The sequence below is a fragment of the Cyprinus carpio genome, chromosome A19 (genome assembly GCF_018340385.1).
Source record: "Cyprinus carpio isolate SPL01 chromosome A19, ASM1834038v1, whole genome shotgun sequence".
In the NCBI taxonomy this organism is placed as follows: domain Eukaryota; kingdom Metazoa; phylum Chordata; class Actinopteri; order Cypriniformes; family Cyprinidae; genus Cyprinus; species Cyprinus carpio.
The window spans coordinates 19,414,734-19,426,772 of NC_056590.1; the positions used below are offsets into that span (position 1 = coordinate 19,414,734).

Consider the following 12,039-nt stretch of genomic DNA (forward strand, 5'->3'; position numbering starts at 1 on the left):
TAGTTCCTGAAAGAGTTATTTAAAAACACGTTTCTAAACGGGAAATCATGTGAGGATCATTGCATTCTACAGCACTCCAACAGGTCGATATATTATATTCTCTATATATTCGTATTACTGTGTCATTTTGTGTAAAGTGTTTCTTCATCTACATACACTTTTGCAAGGTTAACTTACGGTTAGCAACGGGTTTTTTTTATATGTGAATATCACTATATTAGAAACTTTTCAAATGCATTTTATGTATAGATTTTAATCTGTACATAAATCCCAAATCCAGACTTTCAATCTTAAAATCCTAGATTTTATAAAGATACTACTGCATATTTTAACAGTTATCTAAACCAGCCATGTATGTTTATTGTATGAAATGGTTTTTATAAATTTTTACAGCTGCTACACAATTGTACACAGTCTATAATCTGAGATATAGATTGAAATGACACCATGTTGCAAATGTTCATTATGAAATGTCCGTATTGCCACTGTTCTTTATTTTAAGAAAATCCAAAAGTGTTAATAGTTGGATAAGCACCCCCCATACTCCTCTCCAAACTCGTTTTCTTCTTATCAGGATATGTGTCATCACACTTGCGGAGTCTCATCCTATCCTTCAGAACGGATGAAAAATCAAAAACATAAACTTCCAGATCAGTGATGGATGCAGTCGTCTGAAGAACAAGGTGTCTGGAAAGTCAAAGCGAGTGAGTACTTTTGCCTTGAGTGATTTTCAGACTGTCAGTGCATCAATCAATACACTAATGATTGTGATTATTTACTTGTATATCTTAATTCACACTCTCCCTGAACATCATCAGTAAGGATCATTAATCTGTAGGGTGGTCAGTCCCTGACAGAGTTTGCTCCACTGTGTAGAATAACGTGCACAGATGAACAGGAGTACACTGTATTCAGGTCAGTTACACAGACTGCCGCTGGATATACATAACATTCTGATTCTGTAATGATGTCAGTTCAACCCATATTTCCCCAGCTGCATCCGAGGACGTCTCCTAGAAGTAAATGAAGGCATTCTGAACAAGCCAGATCTGTTATTAGAAAAGATGACTTACAGTACAGCTTAAAAAATAAAACGGAAAATCTCCTTTTAACCTTTAAGACCACATTTGAATTGTTCACTTTTTTTTTTTTTTTTTTTGGCACAGCCTTCTACAGAGGGATACATTGTAGTTATATTACCTAAATTTGAAGAGAGTAAGAGTGTCACTGAAGGCCTTCTGACCAGAGAACAATATGAGGATGTTCTGACGAAAAGAAACCAACAAGAGCCTTGCTTGCTGACATCAATTTGCACTTTGAAGCTGCTGACTGAGTCTCTTTTGAATCAGCCACTTAAGTTAAAAAAAAAAAACATCTTGAGAAAATGAAGACATGTCTGCTGGATCCAGAACAGTCTTGGATTTCACTGGAGTGCATTTTGTTTGACCACTATTCATGAGATACATAATGCCAGTGTCATGGGTACTGTTTAGTGTTTATTGTTAAACAGTTTTAATTTGAGAACTACCAGGTCTGCGTCCTCGCAGACACATTATTTCCCTTCCGGTTGCTATAAAACTGCTTATAGCCCTAACTTTTTGGAGATCATTATAGTTTGAGTAAATGCTTAATAAAGGAACAGCTCCCTTCTGAGCATTTTCAACTGGCTCTTATGTTAGTTATGTTTTTATTCAGTTGATTTATTTCACACAAACTAAGATCAGCGCTCTCAAAACAGCCTTCTGAACATTTTATCATTTTTCCAAACAGAGTGCACAGATAACAAATTACAAACATTTACATATACAACGTACTGACACAAAACTTGCATACACAGTGGTGTATGTAAACGTGTTTTCAATATAGCTGAACATATAACCAACAGAAAACATTTCAGTAGTCTTGATGTTAGTATGTGCTTTTAAGAAATGTGTTGATTGAAGAGAATATGTCGTTAGTTTGGAGAAATGTGTAAAAGTGAATAAGCATGGTTTGTGCATAAATAAATCACTCGGACATAAATATTTTAAGAAAAATAATGTATATTTAGAATTGTTTTGTTTTTCTGATTTCACAATCATTCAATGGTCCAACACTAATACAACTTTAGGTCATAGCTGCACAATCATCTCTAAAGCTTATGGTTTGACTGACTGTAGTATAAATCAGAGGAACATTTTAGCAAAGGATCAACTAGAATTGGTGTGTGAATGGAAACCCTTTAAATCTGTGCCATACTAAAAAGTTGCTCTTCAATACACGACAGCTTAAACTATTGATTTATATACTGTTTTACTCTAACCTTTTAGGTTAATGTACCAAAGCTTGACTTACATTGTTAGGACTGAAGTAAAAATATAAATCACAGTGACCTACAAGGCAGTCAATACTATTACAAGGCTGTCACTCCTGCAAAAGTACATTTAAAGGGTCAGTTCGCCCAAAAAAGAAAACCCCTTTCATTAATTACTTGCCCTCATGTCATTCCAAACCTTTATGAGCTTCTATGGAACATAAAAGATGCTGTTTTGAAATATTTTTGTCCATACAATGAAAGTCAGTGGGGTCTTCAACAACAAAGGAGTTTTTTGAGACTTCAAAATCATTTATTTTTGTGTTTCGCAGAAGTCATACTAGCTTGGAATGACATGAGGGTAAGCAAACGATAACAGAATTTTCGTTTTTGGGTGAACTTTACCTTTAAAAGGAGCAGTCTTTTTCATTATCATCCTTCAGAAATGCCTCTTTGGAAAGTAAGATTCCCTAATGTAAACTTTCAAACAGAATCAAGATGCTGATTTCTCATACTAATGTCCAAAGTCACTGAATTTCCTTCACTGCCTTGTGGCAGGAACAGTGTAGACAGATTATTAAAACTGGATATATTTGGCATTGCACAAGAGGCAGTTTTGTTAAATATAGTGTGCAGAGTTTTTTTTTGCATCAAAACTTTTTTCATGTACACCTCAGTGTTGTCTAACCACGAGAAACGCAGTTGAATATGGTTTCGGTTAAAACCGTAGCTTATTTACCAGCCATCACATTTGAAAGTGTCACAAAAAGACTTGAACACATGCAATCAATGAAGGGTTTTTTCCTCAATATTTTTTGGTATCTGGAACGAGGCTGGTAATGCTAACGCTATTGTACACCACAAAGCGAATGGGCAGAAGCACAAAGAATGGCACGTTATGAGCGAGTGCATTGCACTGTGTGTGTGAAAAGAGGCAGAAGCGCCTTTGGTTTTCAGAGCTATTTGCTCTCCAGGAATGTAAGACTGGCCATGTGCTGCTCAAGGGATTTCACCCCAAAGCCGTTGGAGCCATTGCCATTCAGAGTTTCCTCGCTGACGGTCGTGTTCAGCTGCTTCTCCCTCCAGTGCTGAGGTGAAGCCACACAGCTGCATTCTGATTTACACTGGAATTAAAGGTAGAAAGTAGAGTTTAATAAAACATGCTCTAATTTTCTCTTTTTTTAAATTAAGTGTTAGATGACGGTTTGAAAAAAAAACAGAGCTAATGAGCAAACACAATTAAATATATAATATCAACCTATATGGATGCAATTAAAAAGTTAATCTAGATCTTCATGTTGCTACATACCTTTCTGATGAGCTTATAACAGATGGGCAGTAAATAAACCACCACTGTCAAGATGCCTTTTGTATTCTGTATGGATGAGTCAACCTGAAAAAGACAAGAAAAACAGATGGATCATTAGCTGACCAAACTACCCAAAATACCGTTTTGTTAACAAGTACACCTTGTGGCTGCTTGTTTGGGCCCTCATTTCAGTCAAGCTATCATTTCGCAGTGACAACAATCTATACATTTCTGACAGGTGATTTGTAGAACACACTGGTTCACATATAATTGGTTTTTGTGAAATAATATGCTTGGAAACCATGCGAGGGCTCCAGAAGACATGCTGGGAGATCCTGATTAAGCTTGTTTTTCCGGAAATCGTTTTCTTGGTTCCACAGCACGACACGAACACAGCCTCTATAAACCTATTTAAACCTGCCTCTGGCTGTGACCTTTGCTTTATCAGAACAGAAGGATGACCCTGGACAGCATGCCATTTTATCAGGTTAAATGGAGTCAGGAAATAGAGTAAGGTCAGCGTCTATGCAAGAGCAACAGAGCTACAGTATTATCTAATCACATGTGGCAGTAACCTGAGACTTTAAACTTTAGTTTATATTGTTCTCTTTAAATGTCTAAATTCAGATGAATCCATATCATTTGAATCCTCAGATTCTAAATGATGAATTAAAGTGCATTACTGGATTAAACTGTCAAGTCAAACAAACAAAAACCCTACTCAAGTCTTATCTGCTCCATTCACTGATGAACAAGAAGAGTCTGTAGCTGTTATACTGCATTACCTTCTGAAAGATGGCACTCTTGCCCTGAACCGGAGTCTTGGCACAGACCTGCAGCTGTTGACATGCGTCTGACAGCTTCTCTGTCTCCGATAGAATAAGGATTCTGTCTTCATCCAGCAGCTATAACAGACAAAACATTTGGCCTTAGCATTTAAAGCAGGACACTTGAGAGATGAGAACTCTAAACAAACTGTAACACAGCCGCTCTTTTGCTTGAAGACTCATTTTCTACATAAGACATCATTTTTTATTATGTTTGTTAAAAATGGAACAGTATAAACATGACATAGGCTGAATAGGACACTTAACAATTTTTTAAATTCAAGTTAAACAAGCTGATAAACTACACTTGTGGACGTGGCTTTTATTTTGCTTCAAAAGTTACTTCTTCATTATATACCTATATATCAAATGTTTCTAAATATTAAGCAGCAAAAGCTGTTTTCAACATTGATAATAATAAGAGAAGTTTATTGAGCACTAAATCAGCATATGCTTTCATCGGGCAATGAAGACTGAATTAATGATGCCGAAAATTACAGGAATAAAAAAAAAAATACTGAAATTACTGTGAGAATAAAATATTTACTATAAAAAAAAAAAATTAATTTTTGGTCATATATATATATATATATATATATATATATATATATATATATATACATACACATACACACACACACACACACACACATAGTATTATATTGTGGCATTTAGTTTTTTATGCACATAGCATTGCTTTCCTTTCTAAAACCCTTTTAGAAATTAAATAAAATTCAATTCAAGTTTATTTGTATAGCGCTTTTTACGATACAAATCGTTGCAAAGCAACTTTACAGAAAATTAAGTTTCTAAAATATTTAGTTGTAGCTTATCAGTGGTGACTGTCAGTTAATGTACATATGGCAGAAACAGGAAAAATCAATTAAAGACGTAATCAAACAGACGATGAACACTATTAACAGCAATTATTATATGATGCAATCAAACTTATAGCAAAATTTGGTAGTTCTGTATGTTGTTCCAGGGTTGGCATCATCTGAGGTCCTCTGAGGGGTTCCTGTGGCAAGGACAAATTATCCAATCTAATAGCCCTAATTAAAACTTTCACCCAAAACTACATTACAGGTTTGCCAAAGTGAGGTAATTGCTGAATTTGAACTGATGGATAAATAAATGGACACAAGCAATTTGATTTAGCTGTACTCTGCTTACAGCTGGGGAAATGCATTGTGGGTCAGGAATGTTTGAGATTATTAATCAAACTGTGCAGTGTACCACGTGTCAGGCTCTGTGATTACGGATGAGTGGCCCCTGTCCGCCCCAGCCGGAGCAGGGTTAAGTAACACTGATCCACGTCTCTGTGGTCCCAATAAGATGGATGGCAGTCATTACAGTCCTTTATTTACAGGCGTCTAATTAAACTGTGGTAAATAAGGGCCTGGTGGGCATGTGGGTGTGTTACCTGTGTGGAGAGAGAGTGGAGGATGTGGCACAGCTGGAGACCCTGGTCTGACAACACCTAGAAAACATTCCATAATGTAAGGCCTTACTCTGAATGATAATGTTCAGTTTATTATTAAATGCTCAAGCTATTTAAAGTCAAACTGATTCTGATTGCCTGTCAATGTTTTTATCATTCATCAGCTGAAAAAAATGTATTCCAATGATATTGTTTTTATGTGTTATCATTATAAAACACATATTCTCATAGAATTAGAATTATTACAATATTTGCAACATCTCCCACCATTTATTTCAAATGTCCAATACTAAGTCCTATCTATTTGAAATCTACTCACAAATATTACTCAGTGCACCTTTAACATCTCACTGATAATAATTATAATAATAATCTTTATTTTCTATAGCACGCCACCTTTAAATTCACATAATAGCTTCCCTAAAGCAATGAGTTTTAAGGCGAGATTTAAAAATATTAAGAGAGTTTGCCTGCCTTATTTCAATTTCTTATTTTCAATGATATTGAGGACTGATGTCTCAGTGTAAATGCCTCAAGAAAATTACAAAAGTGGCATTCAGTAGTCAAATGAAATGATTAGTGTCATTCTGTGTCATGTCAAAATTATCATAATTGCCAGGAGTTTTTTTTTTTTTTTTTTCAGAGCAGTTAAGATCCTCAGAAATTGTTTGTTACTATGGCAATGCTCATAATGTCATAACTGATCCATGTAAAAATAGAAATACCATGGCAAAATACTTAATCGTTATATTAAATCACCTCTATATGCTCTTGCACAGTCTTGAAGAACAAATCAAATCAGGTAAGACTGGCATAAAAAAGGCAAACCAAACTTTGCAACGTAAAAATTAGTAATGTATTAAGTAACATGGTCAATACCTTTATTTTTTTTCTACATGAAATCACAACGATCAAGTGAGATAACTTGGAGACTTTATGTTACTTAAAATTATGAGTTTCCAAGCTGTAACTGTGAGTTTTACGTGAACTCAGGAAACTCAGAATTGTGGGAATTGCAACCTGAAGTCAAAAAAGGCCATAAAAAGAGGTACACGGACATATTAAAGGAACGCTGTCCTGTTTTACTGTGACGTTGAGCAGATAAGCTTGCTCTGTCAGATAACAGATTGTGTTTGGCTGTAGGCTAGTGTGCCCTACTAATAGAATGACACACTGCCTAATCAGCATTTCCTTCCCATTCACAGACCCATCCTGCTCTGGATCACAGTATCTCACAAATGACAGCTGGCACTTTTAATAATATATTGATCCATCTTTCCCAGGGGATTCATTGCTCTTAATGGCACTTCGAACAGATTCAATTAAAAAACCTATGAGAGAGAATGAATGCTGGCGTACCTCAGCTTGGTGGAATAGATCCAAAGTTGTCTTCAGTAGGCCTTCCCCCTTAATCACAGATGGCAAAACAGCAGAGTTAATGAAACATCCTTAGAAGATTCATAAAGCTGATAGTGTAGGTTGACAGAAAGTGCAGATAAACAACAACATGGTCTTGTTTTTCTGAACAGACATTTTTCATAAAGCTTAAACTGTCCAGCATGCTGTCCTTAATTTCCTGTGTAATAAAACACTACTTGAACAATCTGATAAATGGACTATGAATTTTATGAAATGGTTTCTAGTGGGTTACCTGGTGAAGAGGTACATGGAATACGCCATGCTGGATATGATCTGACACAGTCGAACCATCTCGTGGTCCTGCTCGTCCCAGCGCTCCACCTCTGAGTCCACATCTGAGGTGAGGAGACACAGTTCCAGCCCCAGCTTAGCGATGGTGGTTTGCTCCTATATAAATGAACATTAGAAGACTCTTCAGATCATGGCCACAAGAATGAATACTGACAAATTACATACTGGTTATTTAAATATGTATCGCAGAGGTTACGTTAACAGAGAATTTTCCACTGCTCACCATATTATAAAATGCTAAATAATAATGCATCAGGTACATTGCAATTCCAAGCTTTTAAAACATTCCCACACTAAAAAAATAAACCTGTTAAAAATTGTTTTCAGTATATAAAAGTGCTGAAATAAAATAAATGATAATTATTAGATGGAAAAACTTAAAAACCTTGCCAACTAATTGAAATAAGGTATTAAAATTTGTAAAACTAAAACTGAAATAAAATAAATTAAGCTATTGTAAATAGAAATATTAAAACTGAAATAAAATAAATTAAGCTATTGTAAATAGAAATATTTAAAAAAGTTAATCAACCTGTTTTTTGAGTTCTTTAAATCCTAATAAACTTAAATTGTAGCTTATGTTTTGTCAAGTACAGGTCATTACAAACTTTATCTCAAAAATGATTAGGTTTTGGGGCTCATAGACTGAAAATGCAAATATTGTAATCTACATATGGAAATGTAATGGCAAACATCTATATCATTTTCATTCCGAAAATTACAAATAAGGTAAAGAATAGAACATGACGAAAAATATTCAACCCAGTCTGTCAAAAAAATGTCATTACTCCAACTTGTTCGTACATAATGTTTTATTAGGAGAAATTGTACCTCAGCATCAAGTTTGGCAGCCTTGACTGTCTTCAGGTTGGCAGAATGTTTCTAGAAAAGAGATGAATCAGTAAATATGGTAAGATATGATATGGTAAGAAAAATGTATAATAAAATAAAAAAATAAATAAATTGCTTGTAAGGCTCACCCCTGGTCTGGGTAGAGACAGATATGTTTTCTTATCACCTAAAATGAAGAAATTTTAAGTATTACGACCAAAAAACATTCAAATTTACATACAGTACCCTCTAAAATATAAAACTTGGCTCAAATACATGTCTAGCCTGAAAATGGCTGTGGATAATGATTTGGATGAACAGAAACAAAGGGAGGATCTTGGGGGATGACAGTTTGTTTTGGGAAATATCTCAGTTGGCACTGATGATGACTGGAAGCCTCTCATCTGGAACAAAAACATCTCCCCAGCCACCGGGTTTCTGTCATGTTACTGATGCCTTCCTTCAGACAAATATCATTGCCACATAAAGATCTTTATGAACTGTGTGAGAAAACCACAGTTTCACCCGGAAGAGCCGCCATCGCTCAAACACATCCTTGAGCGCTATGTCCAAATACAGATGAGTGAAAGGACTTTCACAGCGCTGTAATCTCACTGGGGTCGCTATAATGCACCCTTAACCTTGCCTACAGAGATTTATCCAGCCTCTATTCAATTACCTCATGTGAGGGATGTGGATGCAGTGTAAATGTCAAAGCCGCACATCTTTAGCGGCTGGAAAAGATTGCAATCTGGCTGCGAGGAAAAAGACCTTTAAAAACTGTTATCGCTGCCCTGCCTATAGGCATGAACAAATACATTTTGTGCACATGAAAATAACAGCTACTGATGCATTCAAAGCACCCATGAAATCCAGATTACAATATTGTGGTATGTACTGAGGTAAATGCAGATAACATAAAATACATAAATGTCTTTTATATCTTGGGCTTGAAAAAGAAGCTGTTTGAGTTTGTAGTCCTAAAAGTCGGCCTACAAATTGATGTCATGACTGAATGGCTTGATTAACGCACCTCTGCGGCCCTCAAACACATCGTTGATCTCCTTCAGTAGGATGGCAATGTCACACAGCTGGGACTCCCAGGCCTCGCAAAACACATCCAGATTTTCTTTGGCAATCTTGCTGGTGGGGTGCAGGGCAAGGGTCTGTGCTGCTGAGATGATCTGAGAGGAGAAATCGCGAGGAAACGCTTTTTTAAAACTCTTATCGATTTTTAACTCAATTTTAAATATAAGACCATTCCAAAGTTTAGGTCAGTCTGATTTTTTTTTTTTTAATCAATACTTTTATTTTGCAAGGATGGATAATCAAATGTATTATCAAAAATGTATTAATGGATTATCAAATGTAACAGCACATTAATACATGTAACAATCTTAAAAAAATATTTATTTTTCAAATAAATGCTGTTCTGCTATATTCATCAAAGAATCCTGAAACAAAAAAATTTATCACATCTTGGCCATCACAGGAATAAATTATATTCAAATATAAATAAAAAAATTTATTTTATCAATTATTTATTTATTACCTTTTATAGTAATATTGTAATGCAGCCATGATGTGCATAAGATACTTTTTTTAAAAAAAACATTACAAATTAAACAGTAGTATATATAATAAAATAAAAAATAACTATATATATATATGCATATACTTGTCTGAGGTAATGGTTGCTGAAAATTCCGTATTGCCCTCAGAGGAATTAATTACATTTTAAAATATATTCAAATAGAAAACAGATAGTTTAAATTGTAATAATATTTCACAATATTACTGTTTTACTGTATTTTTGATCAAATAAATGGAGCCTTGGTGAGCATAAGAGACTTCGTCCAAAAACCTCAGTGTAATATAATTTTTGATGCGACTGCATAATTTGACTTTTGTGCAACATCTGAATATCAATATTCATTGTTGGTTTCTTTCCATGTCCCACATTATAAATGCACCATCTAACTCTGTCGGCGACTGCATAATAATGATTTACAGCTTACTGGGAGGATGTTTCAAAAAACAAACACAGCGAAACAGAGCTCGTCTATGCTGAGGGTGTGAATTCAGCTTTTGGAATTACTGATAAAGCAACTCATTATCATGCACCCCTGAATCTGCCGCTCACCCGCTGTGCTCTTATTGGCTGCCTGATCTTAGGGCCTCATCATTATTGGCTGGTGAGGTGAGGTTGCCCTTTCTAAGAACGCTCATTCCTGCATGCAATCAGATATGCTAATGAAGCATGCTGATGAAATACACTGCAAATATACTCGGTTAAATATAACATTCTGCGTATTGCCCCAATCTTACCTTTTCTTTTTCATTTTATATGTTAACTACTGTTTGTACTGGAAAAGAAAACAAGCAAGACTTGAACCACAAAGATGATTTCGATGCATGATTTGTTTTTTCATCCATCTGAAAATGCATTTTATAAAAATTTCTTGCTATTTTATGCCTATGTGTGTGTTTGGCTCTGCTGCTTTTTTTCAGAGCTGCAAAGTCAACAACAACAGTGCAAAATGTGTCAAATAAGCATCTGTGATTTTTGAAAAATAAGCACTAACTGAGGCGAATAACAATCTTCAGTTCTTTTATTAACAAAATCTATATTGTGTAAGTCTCTGAAAGCCTTGACAATGAAGGTCTCAGCTAAGACGCCAGATTGCTACTCTAATAGCGGACAACCTCTCTCTGTTTACCTGCGGACCAATGACACGGAAAGTTTCCTCAGCGTGAATGCAGGTTATCTCTAGCGGCTCGGTCCCCGAAATGTGGCAGAGCAAACGACAAGTCTGAAATCAGAATAAACAGCACCACATTGAAGTTAACCTTATAATACAATTCAAACACTTTAGAAGATTACACGATATAGGTATTGTTAAACACACTGTGATGCATCAATCTGACAATAAGCACTGAATGCACATATAATAGAATATAATAAGTATATTAATACCCCTATTAATATTGAGGTTATTGAATAATAATGAGTTTATTGAATACAGAGTGAATTTTAATAATTTATTTTTGTATTATTGTGTCAATATTCAACATTGGTGTAAACTGGCCCTGCTGTTACGGTGGTATCTTTGTCAGAACAAATAATATTAAATTGAGCCGCTCACCTCCACCAGTTGCTCTTTGTGTTCATTCAGTGTGCCGGCATAATCAGCCACGGCCTCCAGGTTTCCATCCCCACCGGAGGCCTTCAGGGCCTGCAGCACCAGATGATCTGAATGCAGCTTCAGCAGCTCAGTGGCCCTTCCCACCGCTACCCTATGAAGCTGAACAAAAATTCCCCAAGTATTGGTATAAATTCCATGCAAAACAAGACAATATTGTTTTAGCAACATACTTCAATGTTTTTATTTGTTATGAGCAAAAAGTGTATGAACAACCAGTCAGCAATTGTATTGATGGGGCATTTACAACTAAAAATATACAACCCTTTATGCATTTTGGTCATTCACTTACATGACAATGGCACTTTGGGTGCTTGAAAATGGGTTTCAAAGTGCAAGTTTTTGGTAACAATATTGTTATTTTCTCCATGTAAAACGTGAATTTGTGAAAACGGTGACGTCATGTGCATGCGTATTATATGTTC

The 12,039-nt window shown here is 35.4% G+C and overlaps 1 protein-coding gene and 1 long non-coding RNA gene across 3 annotated transcripts in view; one reads left to right on the plus strand and one right to left on the minus strand.

The window, feature by feature from the left end:
* The first annotated feature begins 6 nt into the window (after positions 1–6).
* Positions 7–1,132, plus strand: LOC109111615. 2 transcript variants are annotated; one of them, XR_002021437.2, is made up of 4 exons: positions 7–83; positions 575–704; positions 819–915; positions 995–1,132. It is a non-coding gene; the product is annotated as an uncharacterized LOC109111615 (long non-coding RNA). The 2 variants fall into 2 exon arrangements; XR_006162652.1 differs by having other exon boundaries at positions 839–915; positions 995–1,128.
* A 1,763-nt stretch (positions 1,133–2,895) lies between these two features.
* Positions 2,896–12,039, minus strand: part of LOC109086004 (alpha-catulin-like) — a 54,484-nt gene continuing 45,340 nt past the window's right edge. The window contains exons 9-19 of the mRNA XM_042776925.1: positions 11,558–11,716; positions 11,132–11,224; positions 9,445–9,595; positions 8,561–8,598; positions 8,412–8,462; positions 7,522–7,676; positions 7,230–7,278; positions 5,853–5,909; positions 4,388–4,507; positions 3,603–3,686; positions 2,896–3,417 (exon numbers count right to left, since the gene is read on the minus strand). Of these exons, the coding sequence (XP_042632859.1) occupies positions 3,253–3,417; positions 3,603–3,686; positions 4,388–4,507; positions 5,853–5,909; positions 7,230–7,278; positions 7,522–7,676; positions 8,412–8,462; positions 8,561–8,598; positions 9,445–9,595; positions 11,132–11,224; positions 11,558–11,716 (1,122 nt within the window). The 3' untranslated portion in view covers positions 2,896–3,252. The remainder of the gene's footprint in view (positions 3,418–3,602; positions 3,687–4,387; positions 4,508–5,852; positions 5,910–7,229; positions 7,279–7,521; positions 7,677–8,411; positions 8,463–8,560; positions 8,599–9,444; positions 9,596–11,131; positions 11,225–11,557; positions 11,717–12,039) is intronic.